The sequence below is a fragment of the Phyllobates terribilis genome, unplaced genomic scaffold, assembly GCF_046119375.1.
Source record: "Phyllobates terribilis strain yellow unplaced genomic scaffold, ASM4611937v1 Scaffold_9__5_contigs__length_417890890, whole genome shotgun sequence".
In the NCBI taxonomy this organism is placed as follows: Eukaryota; Metazoa; Chordata; class Amphibia; order Anura; family Dendrobatidae; genus Phyllobates; species Phyllobates terribilis.
Genome location: NW_027362769.1, coordinates 333918781 through 333941161, shown reverse-complemented (window position 1 = coordinate 333941161; position 22381 = coordinate 333918781). Strand labels below are relative to the sequence as shown.

The window sequence follows — 22381 nt, the reverse complement described above, 5'->3', positions numbered from 1 at the left end:
CTCTTGTTCTTCCTCCTCATTGTCACCCAATCCACGTTGGGATGAGATGAGGCTGGGCTGTGTGGAATCACACTGTATGGTTCCTTGCTCCATCTCATCGTGCTCCGCCTGCAATACATCCTGTTTGATTGTGAGCAGAGAGCGTTTCAGAAAACAGAGAAGCGGGATGGTGATGCTAATTATGGCATCATCACCGCTCACAATCTTGGTGGAGTCCTCAAAGTTTTTGGAGTATGGTACAGATGTCTGACATCCATGTCCACTCCTGAGGTCTTGTGTGTCGAGTCTGACCCGAAGACCGAAGGCCATGTTGACGCTGGTAGTCAATAACTGCCCTCTTCTGCTCACAAATCCTTCCCAACATCTGCAATGTAGAGTTCCAACGCGTTGGGACACCGCACACCAGTCAGTTAGCTGGAAGCTGCTGTTGAAGCACAGCAAAGGTGGCAGAAGCTGTAGCTGACTTTCTAAAATGGGCACACACGCAGCATACTTTGACAAGCAGATGCAACAGATCTGGGTAGGTTTTGCGAAACCGCTGAACCACGAGGTTAAGCACATGGGCCAGGCATGGTACGTGTGTGAGCTCGCCTCACTTCAGAGCCGCCACCAGGTTCTGGCCATTGTCACACACGACCATGCCTAGCTGTAGGTTCAGCGGTGTCAGCCACAGATCTGCCTCCTCTTTTAGAGCTGTCCACAACTCTTCAGCATTGTTCGGTTTGTCACCTAAGCATATTAGCTTCAGCACAGCCTGTTACCGCTTGGCCTATGCAGTGCTTCCAGCTTCTGACTGATTTGCTCATTTCGGAGATGGAGGCTGAAGATGAGGAAGTGCAGATGAAGGAGCTGTAGAATGTGGGGGCAACCCTGATTGACCCAGGGCCCACAATCCTCGGCGTCAGGATGACGTGTTCCGTCCCAAAGTCTGACTGGGTCCCGGCTTCCATTATATTAACCCAGTGTGCCGTCAGCGAGATGGACCGTCCCTGCCCACAAGCACTTGTCCACGTGTCCTTGGTTAGGTGGACTTTCCCAGTAACTGCGTTGTTGAGGGCACTGCTAATGTTGTGGGACACGTGCTCGTGTAATGCGGGGACGGCACACCGGGAGAAATTGTGGCGGCTAGGGACCAAGTACCGAGGAACGGCTGCTGCCATCAGGTTGCGGAAAGCTTCAGTCTCCACAAGCCTAAAAGGCAACATTTCGAGCACAAGCAGTCGTGAAATTTGGGAATATAGTAGTGTGGCCTGTGGGACGTTGCCTGCGTATTTGCGCTTGCGTTCCAAGGACTGGGGTAGGAACAACTGAACGCTGCGCTTGGACAAGGACATTGACATGCTTGCTGATAGTGCTAGTTGAGAGTGTGCAACGACACATGTAGGGCGGGAGGCATCTTCACATGCGCCACGCACAACAGCAGAAGAAGCAGTGGTGTCACCCACAGACACTGGCCCACTTAGTAAGGTGCTTTGCTGCCATGTGCCTGATCATCATGGTCAGGCTGCTAGTTTTGCTACTACAGTCTTTAAAAAACAACCTCGGGAAGACCTAACAGTTGTACTGCCAACTTCCGTCATGTTGGTGTTACGGGGAACGCTTTCCCGCCTTGTGTCTGCGGTCACCACACTGCTTCTTCCTGCCGGTTGTGGTGTTATGCCTCCCTCCCCCTGTGTGCTGCTGTCCTCGCACTGCATGTCCCCCTGCCAGGTTGGGTCAGTTACTATATAATCCACCACTTCGTCTTCCACTTCCTTTCCCTGGTCCTCCTCCTGACTTTCTGGAAATTGTCACATCATCATCATCATCATCCACCTCTTGCGCCAGTAATTGCACTTTTCCATCGTTGCCTTCATGTGACCGTGGCTGCTCAAATATTTGGGTATCGCTACACGCGTTGTCCTCTTGACTTGCTTGAAGCTGGCCAGGCGAGAGGCCCGAATCTACAAATGGAAAACTGAACAGCTCTTTTGAGTGTCCACGTGTGGGATCAGTTGTCTCTGGGCACTCGGCCTGGTGGGAGGAAGTAGGATCAGGGTGAGGAATATGCGCTGGAGACTCACGGCTACTGAGACTTGACATTGTGGAAGACAGGGTGGTAGTGGTGGTGGCGGCATAGTGACTGGAAGCATTATCTGCTATCCAACCAACAACCTTTTGACATTGCTCTGGGTTCAAATGTGGTGTGCTGCGTCCCCTAGCAAATAGGACAGGAACATCGGGCGACAAGATGTGGATGTTTGTTGTGGCACAATTTCAGCTTGCCCACAGCCTCGGCCTCTGCATGCACCATCAACATCACGTCCACTTCCCCGTCCCTTGCCACGCACCTTGCCCATTTTCAATGGAGGTCAATACCTTCCACGTTCACTAGAAATGGCTGATTTTGGAACGTGATTATATGTGATATGTCTGACAGAGAACCACGGTTTTAAATAGCAGGCCTGTAATTTACTAATATTATTCTTCACAGACACCTAGTGTGAATAGCTTGACCGACACACTGAACGGAATGGAAAAGGAGGCCAATATTTTCCATGTTCAGTTCAAATTTCTGGATTTTTATCTCTGAAATATGGAACAGATCTGGCTGTATTCTGCTATCAAGCAAATGGATCAGAAAAATTGTGTACTCTGGATTGCTTTTTAAGCAAATAACCAGGATTAAGATAAAAAAAAAATTGCCCTGGCCCAATACCTGGGACTATGTCTACAAATATCTGTAAGAACAGCAGCAGCAGGAACGTGCTATGGACCCTCTTGCACTATATGGACTGCAGTCTGCCACATACACGGACTGCAGTCTGCCACATACACTGCCTGCCTGCCTAACTCCTGCTATCACCTTCACCACTTAAAATATGCACCTGGATTAGTCCTCAGAAGGACTGTTAGTTCAGATGGATATATAGATATATGTTGTGGAATACCTATACTAACTCTAAACAATCAAATCTCTCCCTCACTCAGCAGCACCTCTCCCTACCCTGCCTGTTTCCGGGCTAGACTGTGACGAGTATGGCGGCGCTAGGTCTTATATAGATATACAGCGAAGGGAAAGATGCGATCAAAGCTACACAGCAGGTAATTAATCATAAAATATAGCCTTTATTAAATATATAATTAAGATAGAATACACCACATAATATGGCAGAAACAGTGCACGACATACATATCAAAAACATCTTAAAATACCATCATGCTCAATGGACACAGAGGTCCACATGTAGGGCACCCACCAGGACTATAATATAGACACTAATGCCCCTGATCAACAGATCGCTAATATGTGTATCCAAATAGTGTATCATTAGTGGTCAGCTAATGCTGCCTAACTGTATAGCGACATAACCATGTAAGTGACCATATAATGTAATAGTAGAATCTACCTGGACAGAGGGCTAGCAGCGAGGATGCTTACATGTGGACCACGCGTCCACCCCGACGCGCGTTTCGGCGTTACCTTCTTCAGGGGGCGTGGTTGCAAACTGGGGGTGTGTCCTTATAAACCTATCGCTAGCCAATAGGAAGGTGTGGGCGGACATCTAATGACGCGCCCAGCGTCTCCGCTGCCTCGGCAACCCGCGATGCCGGCGTCATGCAAAGGACCTCCCAACAGTCACGCGGGCCCATGTGACCCGCAGGTCCTAGCATAGAGACGCCGGGTAGCGCGAGCCGCCCTCAGCAACCGAGAACGCCTGCACGTACCTGTCCAAATGCCGCACCTATAGGGTTAGAATTAAGTAAGGTATTGTTTGACCCAACTAGAGATCCTTCTTAAGATTGCCCTCAACTACCTCGGGGATTGCAAATAAGGATGTATGTGGTAAGATGTCCAACACAAGTTTATAACTAACCACATATATCAAGTAGTGTAATACAAGAATCTCCCATAAAAAAAGAATGCAAATATGCATAACAATATATATCAATATCGGGACAATTTCACACATACCACGGACCTCACCATATGTGTCAAATTCTACCTGACATTAGCACATCATCACTGCACAAAATACTAATCGAATATACATGATCATAATAACATTATATAATAATACAAGGCATATGATCACAGTAATGTTGTGTAGATAAATTACAATGACACTGTTGTCCCATAGGAAGGACCAATAACCACATATATGGAAGACCAAACCACATACATCACAATATACAATCACCTAAAAGATGGAGATGATAAAAAATACAATACTTCATTTAAACAAAGTTCGCAATGTAAGCAAAGAGGTTTATAGGCTTTGGCGATTGTTGTGCGGCAGTATCACGAGTCCTTCTTTTCCTCCACAAACACTCATCCATAATGGAACGGATATAGTACGGACACAACCCTCCAGCGAGAAAGTTCACAGACCGAAAAATGATGGATAAGACTGTAAATAATATATAATAAAATGAATAAAAACTTAAAAATACAGATGATATGTACAAGATAAAGTGGATATCAAAGAAACGGAGCGAAACTGAGACTCTCATTCAGTCCATGCGGATGTACAGTGCCCAATTTCCAAATCCATCTGGATTCAAGCTGAGCTAGACGTTGGCTAAATTTACCTCCACGAATACCAGTCCTCAAGGCGTCAATCCCCCTCACCCTCAGTAGTGAACTGTCACAATTATGGCAGAGTTTAAAATGTCGTGGTATCGTCCTGAGTGTGGAGGGATCCATACAGTCGGCTGCCGCCAGAATCCCCAACACATGCTCCCTAACTCTCACTTTAAGTTGCCGTGTGGTTAAACCAACATAGATTAATCCACATGGACATGTGGCGTAGTAGATAATGAACCGTGAGGTACATGTAATACGACTTCTAATAACATAAGTCACTGTACCCGCAGCATTAGAAAAGTTATCAGTACACTCTATATTCGGACAGGCGACACAACGGCCGCATGGAAAACTTCCACACTCAGGACTAGAAGCACCAAAGATTGTAGCAGTCCCAGACTGAGATTGATAATGGCTATGTACCAGACAGTCACGAAGATTTTTAGAGCGGCGCACAGCAATAGATGGGCGATCTGGGAGAATTTTAGACAAAACAGGATCAACCAGAAGAATGGGCCAGGCCTTAGCCAAACATTCCCTCATCCGACCAAATTGACCATGGTAGTCAGTTATAAATCTTGGTTTATCTTCTGATTTTGGAGTCTTTTTCTTATAGAGCAAATCGTGTCTATTGGAATATTTGGCACGATGGTATGCCCTTTTTACCATGCGTCTGCTGTAACCCCTCTCATAAAATCTCTTTTTCAAATCTTCGGACTGTCTGGCAAAATCCATATCGTCCGAGCAGAGTCTACGTAAGCGTAGAAACTGTCCGATGGGAACAGACTGAATCACCCAAGGAGGGTGGGAGGATGACGCATGAAGCAACATATTCGTGGAGGTATTTTTACGATAGATATTTGTTTTTATAAAATTATCCTGATCTCTAGTAAGAGCCACGTCCAGGAAATTCACCACATCCCTGTCCCATGTATAGGTAATGCGAATATTCCTATCATTATCATTAAGGGATTGCATGAATATCTTCAAGCCTTCAGTGGAGCCCTGCCAGATCAGCAGAATGTCATCTATGTAGCGCGTCCAAAAGGGGACGTGGTCCATAGACATCCGCTGATCCGGCAGGGAGAGGTCCCTCTCCCACAGCCCCAGGAACAGATTGGCATAGGCCGGCGCGAATGCCGCACCCATTGCTGTACCCTGGAGCTGCAGGTAGAAGGACCCCTTAAATGTAAAAAAATTATGAGTTAAAGAAAATTCCAGCAAATCCATCACCAATTGAATCATAGCATTTTGTAAATTAGATGTCTCCAAGAAGAAGGCACAAGCTCTCAAGCCATCAGAATAGTTAATATGCACCTGCTGAGAAACTTTGATTATATAGGTCTTATATAGACCTGATGACGCTGTGCGGCCAGCTAATCACTGTAATGCCCACAACCAACATGGCTGCGGCATTACAGTGCGTGGCAGGCAATCCCTGCATGTTCATTGGCTCTCTAAAGAGCGCCAAACATGCAGGGCAGGCACCTGAGTTCCCGCCCGAGCAACCCGGAAATACTCGGCGAGCTTGTCGAGCGCCATGATGCTCGGGCGAGTACTGAGCAGTGGTGAACACGTACGCTCATCACTATTCTTCAGGAAACAACCACATGATGAAGGATGTTTGGAAAAGAGACAACTAATGATAACACCGATGATCCATGACCTACTTCCAGTGGATTCTTGGTGCCCAAGGTGCAAATGACAACTCGCTCAACAATATTATTAGCCAAGTAGTAGGCAACTTATGAAACATTTTTTTCCTTTAATTTGGAGAAAATAGGTCTTACACTTTTTATTTACTTCCTTATTGCCTGAGCACTCCCAATACATGAGCCCCCACAAGACTATGTTTATATTCACTAAAACTGTGATGTGGCTCATCAGATGGTGACTATTCCTAGAAATAACTGGCTACGGTGGTGATGTCAGTGAGTTAGGTGTCAGTCTCGCACCTGTCTTTACTCCATAGCCTGGCTTTCCTATTTTCTTCTAGTTCCACCGCCCTTTGCTGTGCATTACGTCAAGTATCACAACTTGACTGGCTTCCTCAATGGCATAATCATCCCAGGCCTTTTAAGGTCGATTTAGACACACTTGGTATCTCAGTATTCAGTCAATGTTGTGTCCAGATACCGTTTTGGAGTTTGTCACTATCCAGATATTTGGAACTTTAATCCTCTCTGCAAATTCCTGTGTATCTGCTATATGCATGTACTTCTCCTCTATCTGTTGATTTAACCCATTGTCTGCTGTAAGCATTACCAGCTGTTATTAGAGACTCTTTACATTATGCTGCAATCATCTCTGCGAATTCCTGTGGTGCATTCAATCTGCATCTACTTCTCCTCAGACCTGGCAATTAACCTATCAATTGCTGCCTGCCGATTAACCCATTGTCTTCTGTATGCATTACGAACTGCCATCTACAGGCAGTTCACATTACATCACACTAACCTCTGCAAAACCGCTGTGGGTTCTTCAACCTGCATCTACAGCCTGGTTCTGGCCTACCATTTAACCCTTCATCTGCTCTCCTTTCTACATCTCTGGCTCTGTGTTTCCTGCTCTGCTTTGCTTGCCTGCTATCCATCATAGCCCATTGTCCCATTCCTCGACGCGATCCTCAACGCTTTGACATTGCTTTCAGTCTATGTGATCCTTGCTTTAAGGAATTAACCTCCAGGTGAGCCCTGACATTAGGCAAGTGAACGCTGTGGCCAGTGATTAGCTGCAGTGGTTATGCGCCCTGTGCAATCTAAGTACAGACCAGCAGGGAACAATTAACCAGCAGCACTAAACTGGCAATTTGGGAGGGGGAGGATGGGCGTCAGAGGTTTTAAATACTTTAACTCACAGTACTATTTTCTCTGCATCATTCATGTGAGTTACTTACTTGTGATAGTTGTCGGCGTCCTTATAGTAGTGAGGTTGTGTTTGTTATTGATAACTGCCTGCTATTATAGTGAAAGAGACTGTTTCTGTTACCCTTCCACCTTCAAACTCTGTGCCTCCTAGTGATATAACCACCAAGCACTATGTATAACCACTAAGCTCTCTGCCTCCTAGTGGTAAAACCACAAAGCTCTGTCACTCCTAGTGGTATAACAACCAAGCGCTATGCTTTCTATCAGTGCAACCAATAAGCGCTCTGCCTGCTAGTGGCATAATCAACAAGAGCTATGCTTTCTAGCCATGTCACCACCAAGCTCTGAGCCTCCTAGTGAAATAACTACCAAGCGCTATGCTTTCTATCAGCATAACCACCAAGCTTTTTGCCTCCTAGTAGTGTGCTATCAAGTTCTGTGCCACTTAGTGCATAACCTCCAAGCTCTGTGCTTCCTAGTAATATACGTATCAAGCTTTGTGCCTTATAGTAGTGTTGCCACCGAGATTTGTGCCTCCTAGTAGCATACCTTACAAGCTTTGTGACACCTAGTGATGTAATTACCAGTCTTTGTGCTTCCAAGGGTATAGTCACTAAGATCGGTGCCTCCTAATATCGTAACCACCAAGCTTATAGACCGCTCCTGCTGTTATGTTACCGTAAAGCTCAGTGAGCTATTGTAAATAAAGGCCATCAATGGTAAAGGTTGATGAAGGACCCTGAAAATACACTTTGGTGAGGCCCCTACTGTAACCTCTGGGACCCAGAACCTATATGGTTTCCTGTCACAGGAACATTTAGGAAATGTTGTAAATCTGCCAAGTTTTGTAGCAATAATCCCTGAATATACATCACTGCATACAGTGTCAGACTGAAGAACATTGGGCCCACAAGAGGATTTGATTTTGAGGGCCCACCTTTCTCCCCCACTCAAGATCCCAAAACGGCTGCAAGGTTTGCACTATGAACTCTCCGGAAGGAGAAGCCAGGGTCCACCGGAGAATTCTCCGGTTCTCTGGTGGGCCAGTCCAACACTGACAGCATACCTTGATCAATTTATCAATCATAAATTAAGGAAAGGAAGTAAACACCATTGTGTGAGTTGTACGAGTTTCCTTGTAGCATATGGAGAATAATCTATTACTACGTATGAGGCTAAAGATTCGGGACGTCTGTCAGTTACAAAATGCTCCCAGTGAGTGCGCCTCGGTATCTCAAGTAAATTTGGCAACTTTTCTTGGAAATATTTTAATCAGTTAATGTGACGTGTGAATCTACCACTTGCTCCGCTGGAAACAGAAATACAACAGACGGCTGGGGGAACATATGGAGTTTTCTTCATCTTTTCTCTCCATTACCTGGACAGAATGAATATCCTGCTCCTTACAACATCTGTGTTCTTCATTCTTGCTCTTGGTATAGCTGAGGAAGAAAAATCAGGGATTGGACCTAAACCAAAGAAACACAAAGCCCCAAAAATCAAGGAAGATCATCATGTCCTTATCTTAACAAGTTCCAACTTTGCTCGTGCCCTGAACGAAAATAAGTTTTTATTGGTGAAATTCTGTAAGTATGATGGGATTATTCAATTTTTTTTAACCAATTTAATATTTTAAGGGATTGTATTAAAAAAAAACATCCACATTGTAATGTTATTATCATTATTTATTCATAGTTTCTGAAAAATCTAATTTATTGTTGTCTTGCTAACCAGTAAGCAGAATATAGACTGCTGTAAAAACTGACCGTAATCCGCTGATGGCGTCTACATGACAGCTGAAGAATACCACTTCTCCCAATCCTGTTAAAGGGGACTTAAAAAGGGTAACGGCGCCACTCTTGTCTGTGAGCTGCAGTACCTGACAAGGGCTATGTACAGGAGTGGCGCTGTGTGTGTAGGGGAGTTGACTCTTGAGGCGCATTCGGACATCCGTACAAATTGATCTGAGATCAGACTGCAATGCACGGACTGGCCGAAGGTCTCCCGACCCGAATGTTACAGCTTCATATATTTCTATGAAGCTGTCACTCTCTGGCCGGGAGACCCTTGACCAGTCCGTGCATTGCGGTCTGATCTCGGACCTATTTGTACGGACGTCTGAATTCGCCCTTTTATAGGACAAAAGCTAATAAAGCAATTCCCTAATTGAGTTGTGGGTCGAGATTGGGAAGAAAAATTGCAACACATGGGATGCAGCCTTATTATTTTTCAATTTCCATGTATCCTACTTAGACATGTATCCAGAAGTCGCATTCTACGATGTGCTCAAATGAATGGCCAACCATATGGCCGGACTTTTTTTGTTGGATGGGGGAGACCGGATCTAACTTCTGTACTATGCTTTTAAATATGAAAAAAATTCAAAGATCTTGTATATGATCACTGTGATTTTGTATATTCATTCATAATATCCTGCACAAATCGTGATCTTCTACGTGCATGATCTTAAAACGCCTCATACAAATGTTTATCCAGGTCTTTATTGTAATATTTGCTTGTGTGATAAGTCTCGTTAATAGTAATGATATAACGCTTTGATGTTCTCTCCTCGTCTGACCTTGACTGCGTCTCAGCTCGTTGACTTCTGCCATGCCGTCTAATACATATTGCTGTCTACATAAATGTCTAATTTTTTAAATAATTTAACTATTTTTAACAATTTGTGGTTTCCAGAACTTTTTGTATCATAAAAATTCCATATATCCCTATGCAACTTTTTCATTTACACCCTCTCGAAAAATTGCTTTGTGCTGTCGAGATTCTGAAGCTTTTATTGAGCTCCGCCGCCCCAGCTCTATTCTGTTCCTGCCTCAGACCATATGCTGTTCATTGCATCCATAAACATTAATTGGCCGCAGGTCACCCCAAAATCAGTGGGTAACATGACTCTAATGTGCATGGAGTCTTCCCACCTCTTCCCCCCAACCGATGATTTGGGAGGAGTTGAGGGATCAGACATGTTGAATTTCAGTGCTTGATCCTTTTGTTCTCGGGTAGGTTAGGCCATCAGAGGTGTCCTGCAGTAATTTTCTCTGCTCGCCTCATTGACAATGTATGAATGCTCAGCCAAAGAGCGTGCAAGTGTATAGGTATACGGGCGTGAGGTATATGGGCTATTCCCATCTTGTACTTCCATCACATATCCACTGGACACATCATACATGTATATCTGATCGCTCCCATCGCACGCTGTGGTCAGTGTAGAGGTGTTCAGAGTTCCCATACAAATGAATGGGAAGTTCAATTGCCTCTGTATAGCAATGGACATCAAGGCCATGGTAAATAGTAGGCTCATAATTAGGACGATAAACGGAAACTGATTCATATACACATGTACAGTGCTGGCCAAAAGTATTGGCACCCCTGCAATTCTGTCAGATAATACTCAGTTTCTTCCTGAAAATGATTGCAATCACAAATTCTTTGGTCTTATTCTCTTCATTTAATTTGTCTTCAATGAAAAAACACAAAAAGAATTGTCCTAAAGCCAAATTGGATATAATTCCACACCAAACCTAAAAAAGGGGGTGGACAAAAGTATTGACACTGTTTGAAAAATCATGTGATGCTTCTCTAATTGGTGTAATTAACAGCACCTGTAACTTACCTGTGGCACCTAACAGGTGTTGGCAATAACTAAATCACACTTGCAGCCAGTTAACATGGATTAAAGTTGACTCAACCTCTGTCCTGTGTCCTTGTGTGTACCACATTGAGCATGGAGAAAAGAAAGAAGACCAAAGAACTGTCTGAGGACTTGAGAAACCAAATTGTGAGGAAGCATGAGCAATCTCAAGGCTGCAAGTCCATCTCCAAAGACCTGAATGTTCCTGTGTCTTCCGTGCGCAGTGTCAAGAAGTTTAAAGCCCATGGCACTGTGGCTAACCTCCCTAGATGTGGACGGAAAAGAAAAATTGACGAGAGATTTCAATGCAAGATTGTACGGATGGTGGATAAAGAACCTCGACTAACATCCAAACAAGTTCAAGCTGCCCTACAGTCCGAGGGTACAACAGTGTCAACCCGTACTATCCGTCGGCGTCTGAATGAAAAGGGACTGTATGGTAGGATACCCAGGAAGACCCCACTTCTTACCCCGAGACATAAAAAAAAACAGGCTGGAGTTTGCCAAAACTTACCTGAGAAAGCCTAAAACGTTTTGGAAGAATATTCTCTGGTCAGATGAGACAAAAGTAGAGCTTTTTGGGAAAAAGCATCAACATAGAGTGTACAGGAAAAAAAAAGAGGCATTCAAAGGAAAGAACATGGTCCCTACAGTCAAACATGGCGGAGGTTCCCTGATGTTTTGGGGTTGCTTTGCTGCCTCTCGCACTGGACTGCTTGACCGTGTGCATGGCATTATGAAGTCTGAAGACTACCTACAAATTTTGCAGCATAATGTAGGGCCTAGTGTAAGAAAGCTGGGTCTCCCTCAGAGATCATGGGTCTTCCAGCAGGACAATGACCCAAAACACACTTCCAAAAGCACTATAAAATGGTTTTAGAGAAAGCACTGGAGACTTCTAAGGTGGCCAGCAATGAGTCCAGACCTGAATCCCATAGAACACCTGTGGAGTGATCTCAAAATGGCAGTTTGGAGAAGGCACCCTTCAAATATCAGGGACCTGGAGCAGTTTGCCAAAGAAGAATGGTCTACAATTCCAGCAGAGCATTGTAAGGAACTCATTGATGGTTACCGGAAGCGGTTGTTCGCAGTTATTTTGGCTAAAGGTTGTGCAACCAAGTATTAGGCTGAGGGTGCTAATACTTTTGTCTGGCCCATTTTTGGAGTTTTGTGTGAAATGATCAATGATTTGATTTTTGCTTAATTCTATTTTGTGTTTTTTCATTGAAGACAAATTAAATGAAGATAATAATACCAAAGAATTTGTGATTGCAATCATTTTCAGGAAGAAACTGAGTATTATCTGACAGAATTGCAGGGGTGCCAATACTTTTGGCCAGCACTGTATACACACACACTGCACATACACTTGTGTATACACACACACTGCACATACACTTGTGTATACACACACCCTGGACATACACTTGTGTGTACAAACACACTGCACATACACTTGTGTATACACACACACACTGCACATACACTTGTGTATATGTACTGCAGGTACCGGAATGCAACGCACAGAGACACAAGGCGAGAACAGTCAGAGATGTTTGTAAACAGTTTTATACAACAGGTATACTGAAACAAGGGATTAGCAACAAGGGTAATGAACAGTGGTTTGAAACATCAGAAAAATACGAAATTTCTCAAAGTAAGGCGCAGTCTCTTAAAATAAGGCGCAGTCTCTTAAAATAAGGCGCAGTCTCTTAAAGTAAGGTGATGCCCTCAAGCATGAGAAGCACCACACAAGTTCTTTAACCGTGAATTTGGCCCTAGCGGGGGTCACCGGTTATTCCCGCTAGGCCGTGAGTCTCTTTCCGGATGAATTCAATTAAATCACGTTGTGCTACTTTAGCCCCAACCGTCCCCCTCCCAACCTGAGTACTTAAACCCAATTGTCCCCGGTACCGTGGGTGAGCAGTGGAAGTGACGGCCCTGCTCACGTATGCAGCTCCTCTCTGCTTGGCTGTTGGGGGCAGTCTCTCGAGCCTTGGATAGGGGGGTCCAGGCCTCGTCTGTCGGAGGCCGACGTCGGGTTCCGCGAACTCCCTCAGCACCGCGATCAGGTTCCTAGTATCCTCAGCAGGCACAGCACTCGAGTCACAACTGTGAGGGATCCGGAGCTCTTTTACCGGTGCCCGGCTGGAGCACCTCTCAGGCCTCTGGATTTGGCCTGTCACGTGGGGTTTCTCAGGACGCAGGGAGCACGTCTGCTCCTCTCTGCTGCTTGGCGCCAAAGACCCCTCAGGTTTGGCGCGCTGGCCTCTTATCTCTCTGAACTCCTTCCTGGAAGTCACCTGATCGGGTCCAGCCTCTGAATCTGCCCTCCCTGCAACTTCCTTTGTATATTTTGGTTCTGCTTGACTGTCTCTGGCCAGTAGATGGCAGTCTCGCTCCATCCTTGAAACGTCATGCTGAAGTTCTTTTACAAGCTTTTTTGTTCGTTCTACATTCCTCCCTCCTTTTTGCTCGCCAGTCCTCGGGCGAGTGGACTCCTCGCAGAATTGATGTCTCCTTCCAGGCAGTGCAAGCTCAGACAGGAGTTGGGCACACTCCTGCGTTTTCTGTTGGATTCGAGACCAGATAAACTCTTCCTGAGCATACAAGTTAGGAGGAATTCCGGCATTAGCCCGCTCAGTTCTGCGGGGCTCTTCTTGCGGAGGAGACTCCGGGAGATCCGAGGAATCAACTACTGGGGATTGCAAATCATTTCCTGACTCATTCTGACTTCCACTCGGGAGTGGCACCAACGGTTCTGACGGGCCCAACTGCATTGTGGCCCACCCTTCTTCATCCCCCAAGGTTCCTGTATGTGGCACTTCAGCCAACACGTCTGAGGGCCCAGCCCTGTTACAGACTTCTGCTTCAGGGGAGCAAGGTCGCAACATATTACGGTGCAACACCCTGGATGTCGCGGCGTCATCCCCTTCGGGCCTAACCTCGTAGATGGGGTTGTCTGGGTGAACCTTCTTCACCACCCGATATGGTATTGCCTCCCAACGATGGTCCAGCTTACTCCCAAATCGTTTAGCCCTCACCAGCACTCGGTCTCCTGGCTGAAGCGATCCACCTGTGGTCGGGGGCCGAACTGCATGCTCTACTTCCTGAAACTTCTGAGCAACCAGTCTTCTCACGGTATGGAGTCGACGCTGGTGTTCTCGAATCCAGGTACTTGGGCTACTGCCCGGACCGGGGTCTTCTGAGTCTAGCTCCAGTTCGGTGATTTCTCGGCCACTTCTTCCAAACAGCAACATGTAGGGGGTGTAGCCGGTGGTTGCATGAACTCGATTATTATACACCCACACCAGCTCGGACACGAATTCGGGCCACTTCATCTTTTTGTCCGCTTCCAGTGTTCGCAACATTTGCAACAGGGTTCGGTTAAAGCGCTCGCATGCACCGTTCCCTTGCGGGTGGTAGGGCGTTGTCCAGGAACGGTCGATCCCATAGATGCGGTATAGCTCATCCATCACTCGTCCTTGGAAGCAGGCCCCCTGGTCAGAATGTATTCGCTTCGGGCACCCATAAATCCGGATGAAATCTTGACAGATGGCCTTGGCTGCGGCTTCTGCCGTCTGATCTTTAGTGGGCGTCACTACTGCAAACTTGGTGAAGTGATCAGTCATGGCTAAACAGTGTCCATAACCGTTGTATGAAGTTCCTACCATCAAGTAGTCAATCATCAAGACTTCCAAGGGGGCAGAAGTTCGGATGGTCTGAATGGGAGCTCTTTGCTCCGGGGGCTTGTTCAACTCACACTGGCGACATGTTCGGCAGACCCCCTCGACTTCTTGTCACAGTTGAGGCCAATACACCAGCCGTTGCAACCACCGGAAGGTCTTTTCTACTCCGAAGTGAGCACCTCTACTATGAGCTTCTTGGGCTAGCTGTGTTACTAGCGCTCCTGGAACTACCACTTGCCAGGTAACATCAAACTCTCGAGGCAGCTGGATTCTTCGGCATAGCAAGCCGTCCTTCAGGAGGAGCCTCTCCCACTGGCCTAGGATTTGTAGGGTAGTTGGAAGTGAAGCGGCTCTGGTTTCCTGGTCGGGTCTCTGATTAAGGGCGACCCATTCTCTCAACTTTGCTAGCTCCGGGTCGGATTGCTGCAGATGTATCCATTCGTCTCTTGAACGGCCTAGAATCTGAGTGGGCCTCGGCTCCCCTCTGGTCTCTTGGGCGTCGACCACAGCAGCGGTGAACTGGCTGAAATCCGGGATCTCGTCGCCTTCGAGCTCCTCATCTCTGTCCTTCTTCGGCCCCGCCTGAGTGACCCGGGACAGGGCATCTGCATGTGTGTTCAGGGCCTTGGACCGATAGGCGATTTTATACTGGAATTTGGACATCCTTGCGACCCACCGCTGTTCTAACGCGCCCAGTTTGGCGTTCTCCAAGTGGGCCAAAGGGTTGTTATCTGTCCGCACTTGCACTTCTGACCCTGACAGGTACTCAGCAAACTTCTCGGTCATGGCCCACACCAGTGCCAGTAGCTCCAGCTTAAACGAACTGTAGTTGTCCGGATTCTTCTCCGTATCTCGGAGTGACCTGCTGGCATACGGTATCACTCGCTCTTTCCCTCCTTGTACTTGAGCCAGCACTGCTCCCAGCCCATGCAAGCTTCCATCAGTGTACAACATGAATGGCTGCGAAAAGTCAGCGTAGGCCAGAATCGGGGCATCTGTTAGCGCCATTTTCAATGCTCGGAATGCCTCTTCTTGTCGTGGGCCCCACTGAATGGGCTGCCGCTTGGCTCCCCCGGCTGTTCCTCTCAGCAATTCATTGAGCGGGTTCGCAATCTTAGCGAAGTCTTTAATGAATCTGCGGTACTATCCAGCGAGCCCCAGGAATGCCCTTAGTTCCCTTAGATTGGCGGGCGTGGGCCACTTCTGCACGGCAGCTACTTTCTCCGCAGTGGGGTGCACCCCTGCACTGGACACAGTGTGCCCCAGATATTCAATTTCTCGTTTGAAGAGACGACACTTACGAGGCTTAATTTTCAGGCCGTGCCTTTGTAGCCGTTCTAACACTTGTTCCAATCGGCGGAGATGATCCTCAAACATTGCGGAATAGATAATTATATCGTCCAGATATATTAAAGTGGCTTCAAAGTTGAGGTCCCCCAAGCATCTCTCCATCAGCCTTTGGAAGGTTCCTGGCGCATTTGTTAGTCCGAACGGCATTCGATTGAACTCAAACAGGCCCATAGGGAGAACAAAAGCTGTCTTCGGACGATCCTTCTCAGCTACTGGGACCTGCCAATAGCCACTGGCCAGGTCGAGGGAGGAGAAGAATTTGGCGCTCCCTAGTGCAGATAGAGACTCTTCAATTCGGGGGAGTGGATAGGAGTCCCGTACTGTACAGGCATTCAGCTTCCGATAGTCTACGCAGAATCTCAGGGTACCGTCCTTCTTTCGGACCAGCACGATCGGAGTGGCCCAGGGGCTCTGGCTGTCACGGATCACACCGTTCCGCAACATGTGGGCCAACAGCTCTTTCACCTCCTGGTACATTTGAGGCAGGATCTGCCGATATCTCTCTCGGATGGGAGCAGTATTTCCGGTGGGTATTTCGTGCTGAATGTCCCGAGTGCACCCGAAATCATCTTCATGCGGTGCAAACACTCCCTGATATCGCTGTAGAAGTTGTTCGATCTGCCTTACTTGTCCAGCAGAAAACTTAGTCAGGTTAGCTTCCATTTCTTCCAGGAGGTGGCGTCCAGCCAACGGTTCTCTTCCATGTTCCTGGCTATTGAGAGACACCTCTAGGGTCCATGGTTTTCCTTCCACAGGTGCCAGCCCTATAGCGTCAGCTCTAGTAAGGGCCTCCGGCATTACGCACACTCGCGCCACCTCTTGTCGGGGCAACAACTGTAAACTGGTGCCACTTAAATTGATGCAGCGCACGGGTACTCGACCGTGCCGCACGGTGGCCAGAGTTCGAGCAATCAGGAGTCCAGAGGGCGCTTCTTCTCCCTCCATTGGTTCAACTTGAATGTCCACGCCCTCTAAGGACACATGTGCCAGCACCGGCAAAGTGAGTACAGTCTGTCCCACCGGCAGTGTCATTGTGGCTTCGGGCGGTATCGATACCTTACCAAGGTACTGGGAGGTAGTGGGCAACTTTTGAATCTGACTGACCCGCACGAGGTGCTGGAACACTCTCTTGTTAGCTGGGTCTCAAGTGGCGCGGGTCCAGTTGTTTTTGCTACAGCCCTCAGCCAGGAACTGTCCGACTTCTTTCAGCACATTCATGCCCAGGGTTACAATGGGCCCATCGCCTCCGGGCCCGGTGGTCAGTACAATCCCTTTTCGACCGAGGTCCTTTCCACATGCCCGCACGGACATCCATACTACTCCCGCTACTGGGATAGGTAGTTGATTAGCCGCCACCAGTTTGACAGTGGGTTCCCGGCAGGAACGAGCGACTTCAGGAAAGTGACTTTGGAAGTACGTCTCAGGCATAGTGGTCACTTGAGACCCGGTGTCCATCAAACAGCGGATCCGCTGCCCATTGAATTCAGCCCAGATAATGGGCCTCTCGGAGACAATGTCTTCAGAGCTCCCTCTTCTACTCTCTGAAGCTCGAGACCCCACGGTATGCTCCACAACTGTGGGGCATTATAGTTTAACGGCTGTCCCCTCCTCCTCCTTTCTCGGTTGGGACAGTCTTTGGAGATATGCCCCCTACCTCCGCAGGTCCAGCACTCCGGTCCTCGTTCTGCCGATAGGTCGGGTACATGTCGTGCTGGGGCCGGATAGGAACGTCTTTCTCGTTCTGGTCTCCGTCCGCGTTGAGCAGTACGGTCCGTCGGCAAGGGGGCAGTAGGAGTCTTCCTAATAGAATTCAGCTCACCCCGAATGTCTCGAATTTCCTGACGAATTTCCCGTACCCAATCAGGCTCTTGGTTGGTGAATCCAGGAGCAATTGCCTCATGACTTCTAACTGTGGCTTTGAGAACAGGAACTTCTCTCTCCTGGACTCTAGCTTCAGCCCCTACCTCCAGGAAGCCCATATCAGGGCTCAATCGCAGCCGCTCCTTCAGGATCTGCCTCAGGGAAGGGTCTTTCAAGCCAGCAATCAGTTGGTCACGCAACACCTCATCCAATGGTCCCAGTCCTCGGTTCCCATCTCGAGTTTTCTTAGTGATATGGGCCGTCACTTCCTGTAATGCATTAACATACTGATTTACTGTCTCATTTTCCCCTTGGACCCGCTGAAACAACCGTAAGCGCAAGTGTCCCAAATCTGTAGTGTCACCGTGCATGTCCTCTAGAATTTTTATCACTTTATCCACGGTGTCACGGTACCCAGGTGGGCGGTACATCACAGTCTGTCGGGCCTCTCCATCAAGGGTTAGGAGGGCCAGCTCCGCCTGGGCTAGAGAGTCAAGGGGATACATACGTAGCATACTTCTCAGTCTTTCTGCCCAGTCCCAAAGTGACATGCCATCCCCTGTAAACTTGGGAAGATGGCTGAGCATAGCCCCCAGGGGTATATGGCTCCGGCCAGACCCAGCCACAGACTGATCCGCCATCTCTGCGTCTGAATGTTGCATCCTGCCGACTACGCCAAATGTAATGCAGGTACCGGAATGCAATGCACAGAGACACAAGGCGAGAACAGTCAGAAATGTTTGTAAACAGTTTTATACAACAGGTATACTGAAACAAGGGATTAGCAACAAGGGCAATGAACAGTGGTTTGAAATATCAGAAAAATACGAAATTTCTCAAAGTTAGGCGCAGTCTCTTAAAATAAGGCGCAGTCTCTTAAAGTAAGGTGATGCCCTCAAGCATGAGAAGCACCACACAAGTTCTTTAACCGTGAATTTGGCCCTAGCGGGGGTCACCGGTTATTCCCGCTAGGCCGTGAGTCTCTTTCCGGATGAATTCAATTAAATCACGTTGTGCTACTTTAGCCCCAACCGTCCCCCTCCCAACCTGAGTACTTAAACCCAATTGTCCCCGGTACCGTGGGTGAGCAGTGGAAGTGACGGCCCTGCTCACGTATGCAGCTCCTCTCTGCTTGGCTGTTGGGGGCAGTCTCTCGAGCCTTGGATAGGGGGGTCCAGGCCTCGTCTGTCGGAGGCCGACGTCGGGTTCCGCGAACTCCCTCAGCACCGCGATCAGGTTCCTAGTATCCTCAGCAGGCACAGCACTCGAGTCACAACTGTGAGGGATCCGGAGCTCTTTTACCGGTGCCCGGCTGGAGCACCTCTCAGGCCTCTGGATTTGGCCTGTCACGTGGGGTTTCTCAGGACGCAGGGAGCACGTCTGCTCCTCTCTGCTGCTTGGCGCCAAAGACCCCTCAGGTTTGGCGCGCTGGCCTCTTATCTCTCTGAACTCCTTCCTGGAAGTCACCTGATCGGGTCCAGCCTCTGAATCTGCCCTCCCTGCAACTTCCTTTGTATATTTTGGTTCTGCTTGACTGTCTCTGGCCAGTAGATGGCAGTCTCGCTCCATCCTTGAAACGTCATGCTGAAGTTCTTTTACAAGCTTTTTTGTTCGTTCTACATTCCTCCCTCCTTTTTGCTCGCCAGTCCTCGGGCGAGTGGACTCCTCGCAGAATTGATGTCTCCTTCCAGGCAGTGCAAGCTCAGACAGGAGTTGGGCACACTCCTGCGTTTTCTGTTGGATTCGAGACCAGATAAACTCTTCCTGAGCATACAAGTTAGGAGGAATTCCGGCATTAGCCCGCTCAGATCTGCGGGGCTCTTCTTGCGGAGGAGACTCCGGGAGATCCGAGGAATCAACTACTGGGGATTGCAAATCATTTCCTGACTCATTCTGACTTCCACTCGGGAGTGGCACCAACGGTTCTGACGGGCCCAACTGCATTGTGGCCCACCCTTCTTCATCCCCCAAGGTTCCTGTATGTGGCACTTCAGCCAACACGTCTGAGGGCCCAGCCCTGTTACAGACTTCTGCTTCAGGGGAGCAAGGTCGCAACATATTACGGTGCAACACCCTGGATGTCGCGGCGTCATCCCCTTCGGGCCTAACCTCGTAGATGGGGTTGTCTGGGTGAACCTTCTTCACCACCCAATATGGTATTGCCTCCCAACGATGGTCCAGCTTACTCCCAAATCGTTTAGCCCTCACCAGCACTCGGTCTCCTGGCTGAAGCGATCCACCTGTGGTCGGGGGCCGAACTGCATGCTCTACTTCCTGAAACTTCTGAGCAACCAGTCTTCTCACGGTATGGAGTCGACGCTGGTGTTCTCGAATCCAGGTACTTGGGCTACTGCCCGGACCGGGGTCTTCTGAGTCTAGCTCCAGTTCGGTGATTTCTCGGCCACTTCTTCCAAACAGCAACATGTAGGGGGTGTAGCCGGTGGTTGCATGAACTCGATTATTATACACCCACACCAGCTCGGACACGAATTCGGGCCACTTCATCTTTTTGTCCGCTTCCAGTGTTCGCAACATTTGCAACAGGGTTCGGTTAAAGCGCTCGCATGCACCGTTCCCTTGCGGGTGGTAGGGCGTTGTCCGGGAACGGTCGATCCCATAGATGCGGTATAGCTCATCCATCACTCGTCCTTGGAAGCAGGCCCCCTGGTCAGAATGTATTCGCTTCGGGCACCCATAAATCCGGATGAAATCTTGACAGATGGCCTTGGCTGCGGCTTCTGCCGTCTGATCTTTAGTGGGCGTCACTACTGCAAACTTGGTGAAGTGATCAGTCATGGCTAAACAGTGTCCATAACCGTTGTATGAAGTTCCTACCATCAAGTAGTCAATCATCAAGACTTCCAAGGGGGCAGAAGTTCGGATGGTCTGAATGGGAGCTCTTTGCTCCGGGGGCTTGTTCAACTCACACTGGCGACATGTTCGGCAGACCCCCTCGACTTCTTGTCACAGTTGAGGCCAATACACCAGCCGTTGCAACCACCGGAAGGTCTTTTCTACTCCGAAGTGAGCACCTCTACTATGAGCTTCTTGGGCTAGCTGTGTTACTAGCGCTCCTGGAACTACCACTTGCCAGGTAACATCAAACTCTCGAGGCAGCTGGATTCTTCGGCATAGCAAGCCGTCCTTCAGGAGGAGCCTCTCCCACTGGCCTAGGATTTGTAGGGTAGTTGGAAGTGAAGCGGCTCTGGTTTCCTGGTCGGGTCTCTGATTAAGGGCGACCCATTCTCTCAACTTTGCTAGCTCCGGGTCGGATTGCTGCAGATGTATCCATTCGTCTCTTGAACGGCCTAGAATCTGAGTGGGCCTCGGCTCCCCTCTGGTCTCTTGGGCGTCGACCACAGCAGCGGTGAACTGGCTGAAATCCGGGATCTCGTCGCCTTCGAGCTCCTCATCTCTGTCCTTCTTCGGCCCCGCCTGAGTGACCCGGGACAGGGCATCTGCATGTGTGTTCAGGGCCTTGGACCGATAGGCGATTTTATACTGGAATTTGGACATCCTTGCGACCCACCGCTGTTCTAACGCGCCCAGTTTGGCGTTCTCCAAGTGGGCCAAAGGGTTGTTATCTGTCCGCACTTGCACTTCTGACCCTGACAGGTACTCAGCAAACTTCTCGGTCATGGCCCACACCAGTGCCAGTAGCTCCAGCTTAAACGAACTGTAGTTGTCCGGATTCTTCTCCGTATCTCGGAGTGACCTGCTGGCATACGGTATCACTCGCTCTTTCCCTCCTTGTACTTGAGCCAGCACTGCTCCCAGCCCATGCAAGCTTCCATCAGTGTACAACATGAATGGCTGCGAAAAGTCAGCGTAGGCCAGAATCGGGGCATCTGTTAGCGCCATTTTCAATGCTCGGAATGCCTCTTCTTGTCGTGGGCCCCACTGAATGGGCTGCCGCTTGGCTCCCCCGGCTGTTCCTCTCAGCAATTCATTGAGCGGGTTCGCAATCTTAGCGAAGTCTTTAATGAATCTGCGGTACTATCCAGCGAGCCCCAGGAATGCCCTTAGTTCCCTTAGATTGGCGGGCGTGGGCCACTTCTGCACGGCAGCTACTTTCTCCGCAGTGGGGTGCACCCCTGCACTGGACACAGTGTGCCCCAGATATTCAATTTCTCGTTTGAAGAGACGACACTTACGAGGCTTAATTTTCAGGCCGTGCCTTTGTAGCCGTTCTAACACTTGTTCCAATCGGCGGAGATGATCCTCAAACATTGCGGAATAGATAATTATATCGTCCAGATATATTAAAGTGGCTTCAAAGTTGAGGTCCCCCAAGCATCTCTCCATCAGCCTTTGGAAGGTTCCTGGCGCATTTGTTAGTCCGAACGGCATTCGATTGAACTCAAACAGGCCCATAGGGAGAACAAAAGCTGTCTTCGGACGA

The 22381-nt window shown here is 48.5% G+C and overlaps 1 protein-coding gene across 1 annotated transcript in view; it reads left to right on the top strand.

Annotated features, from left to right (window-relative positions):
• The first annotated feature begins 8634 nt into the window (after positions 1-8634).
• Positions 8635-22381, top strand: part of PDILT (protein disulfide isomerase like, testis expressed) — a 65968-nt gene continuing 52221 nt past the window's right edge. Inside the window, exon 1 of the mRNA XM_073645784.1 lies at positions 8635-9020. Within this exon, the coding sequence (XP_073501885.1) occupies positions 8822-9020 (199 nt within the window). The 5' untranslated portion in view covers positions 8635-8821. The remainder of the gene's footprint in view (positions 9021-22381) is intronic.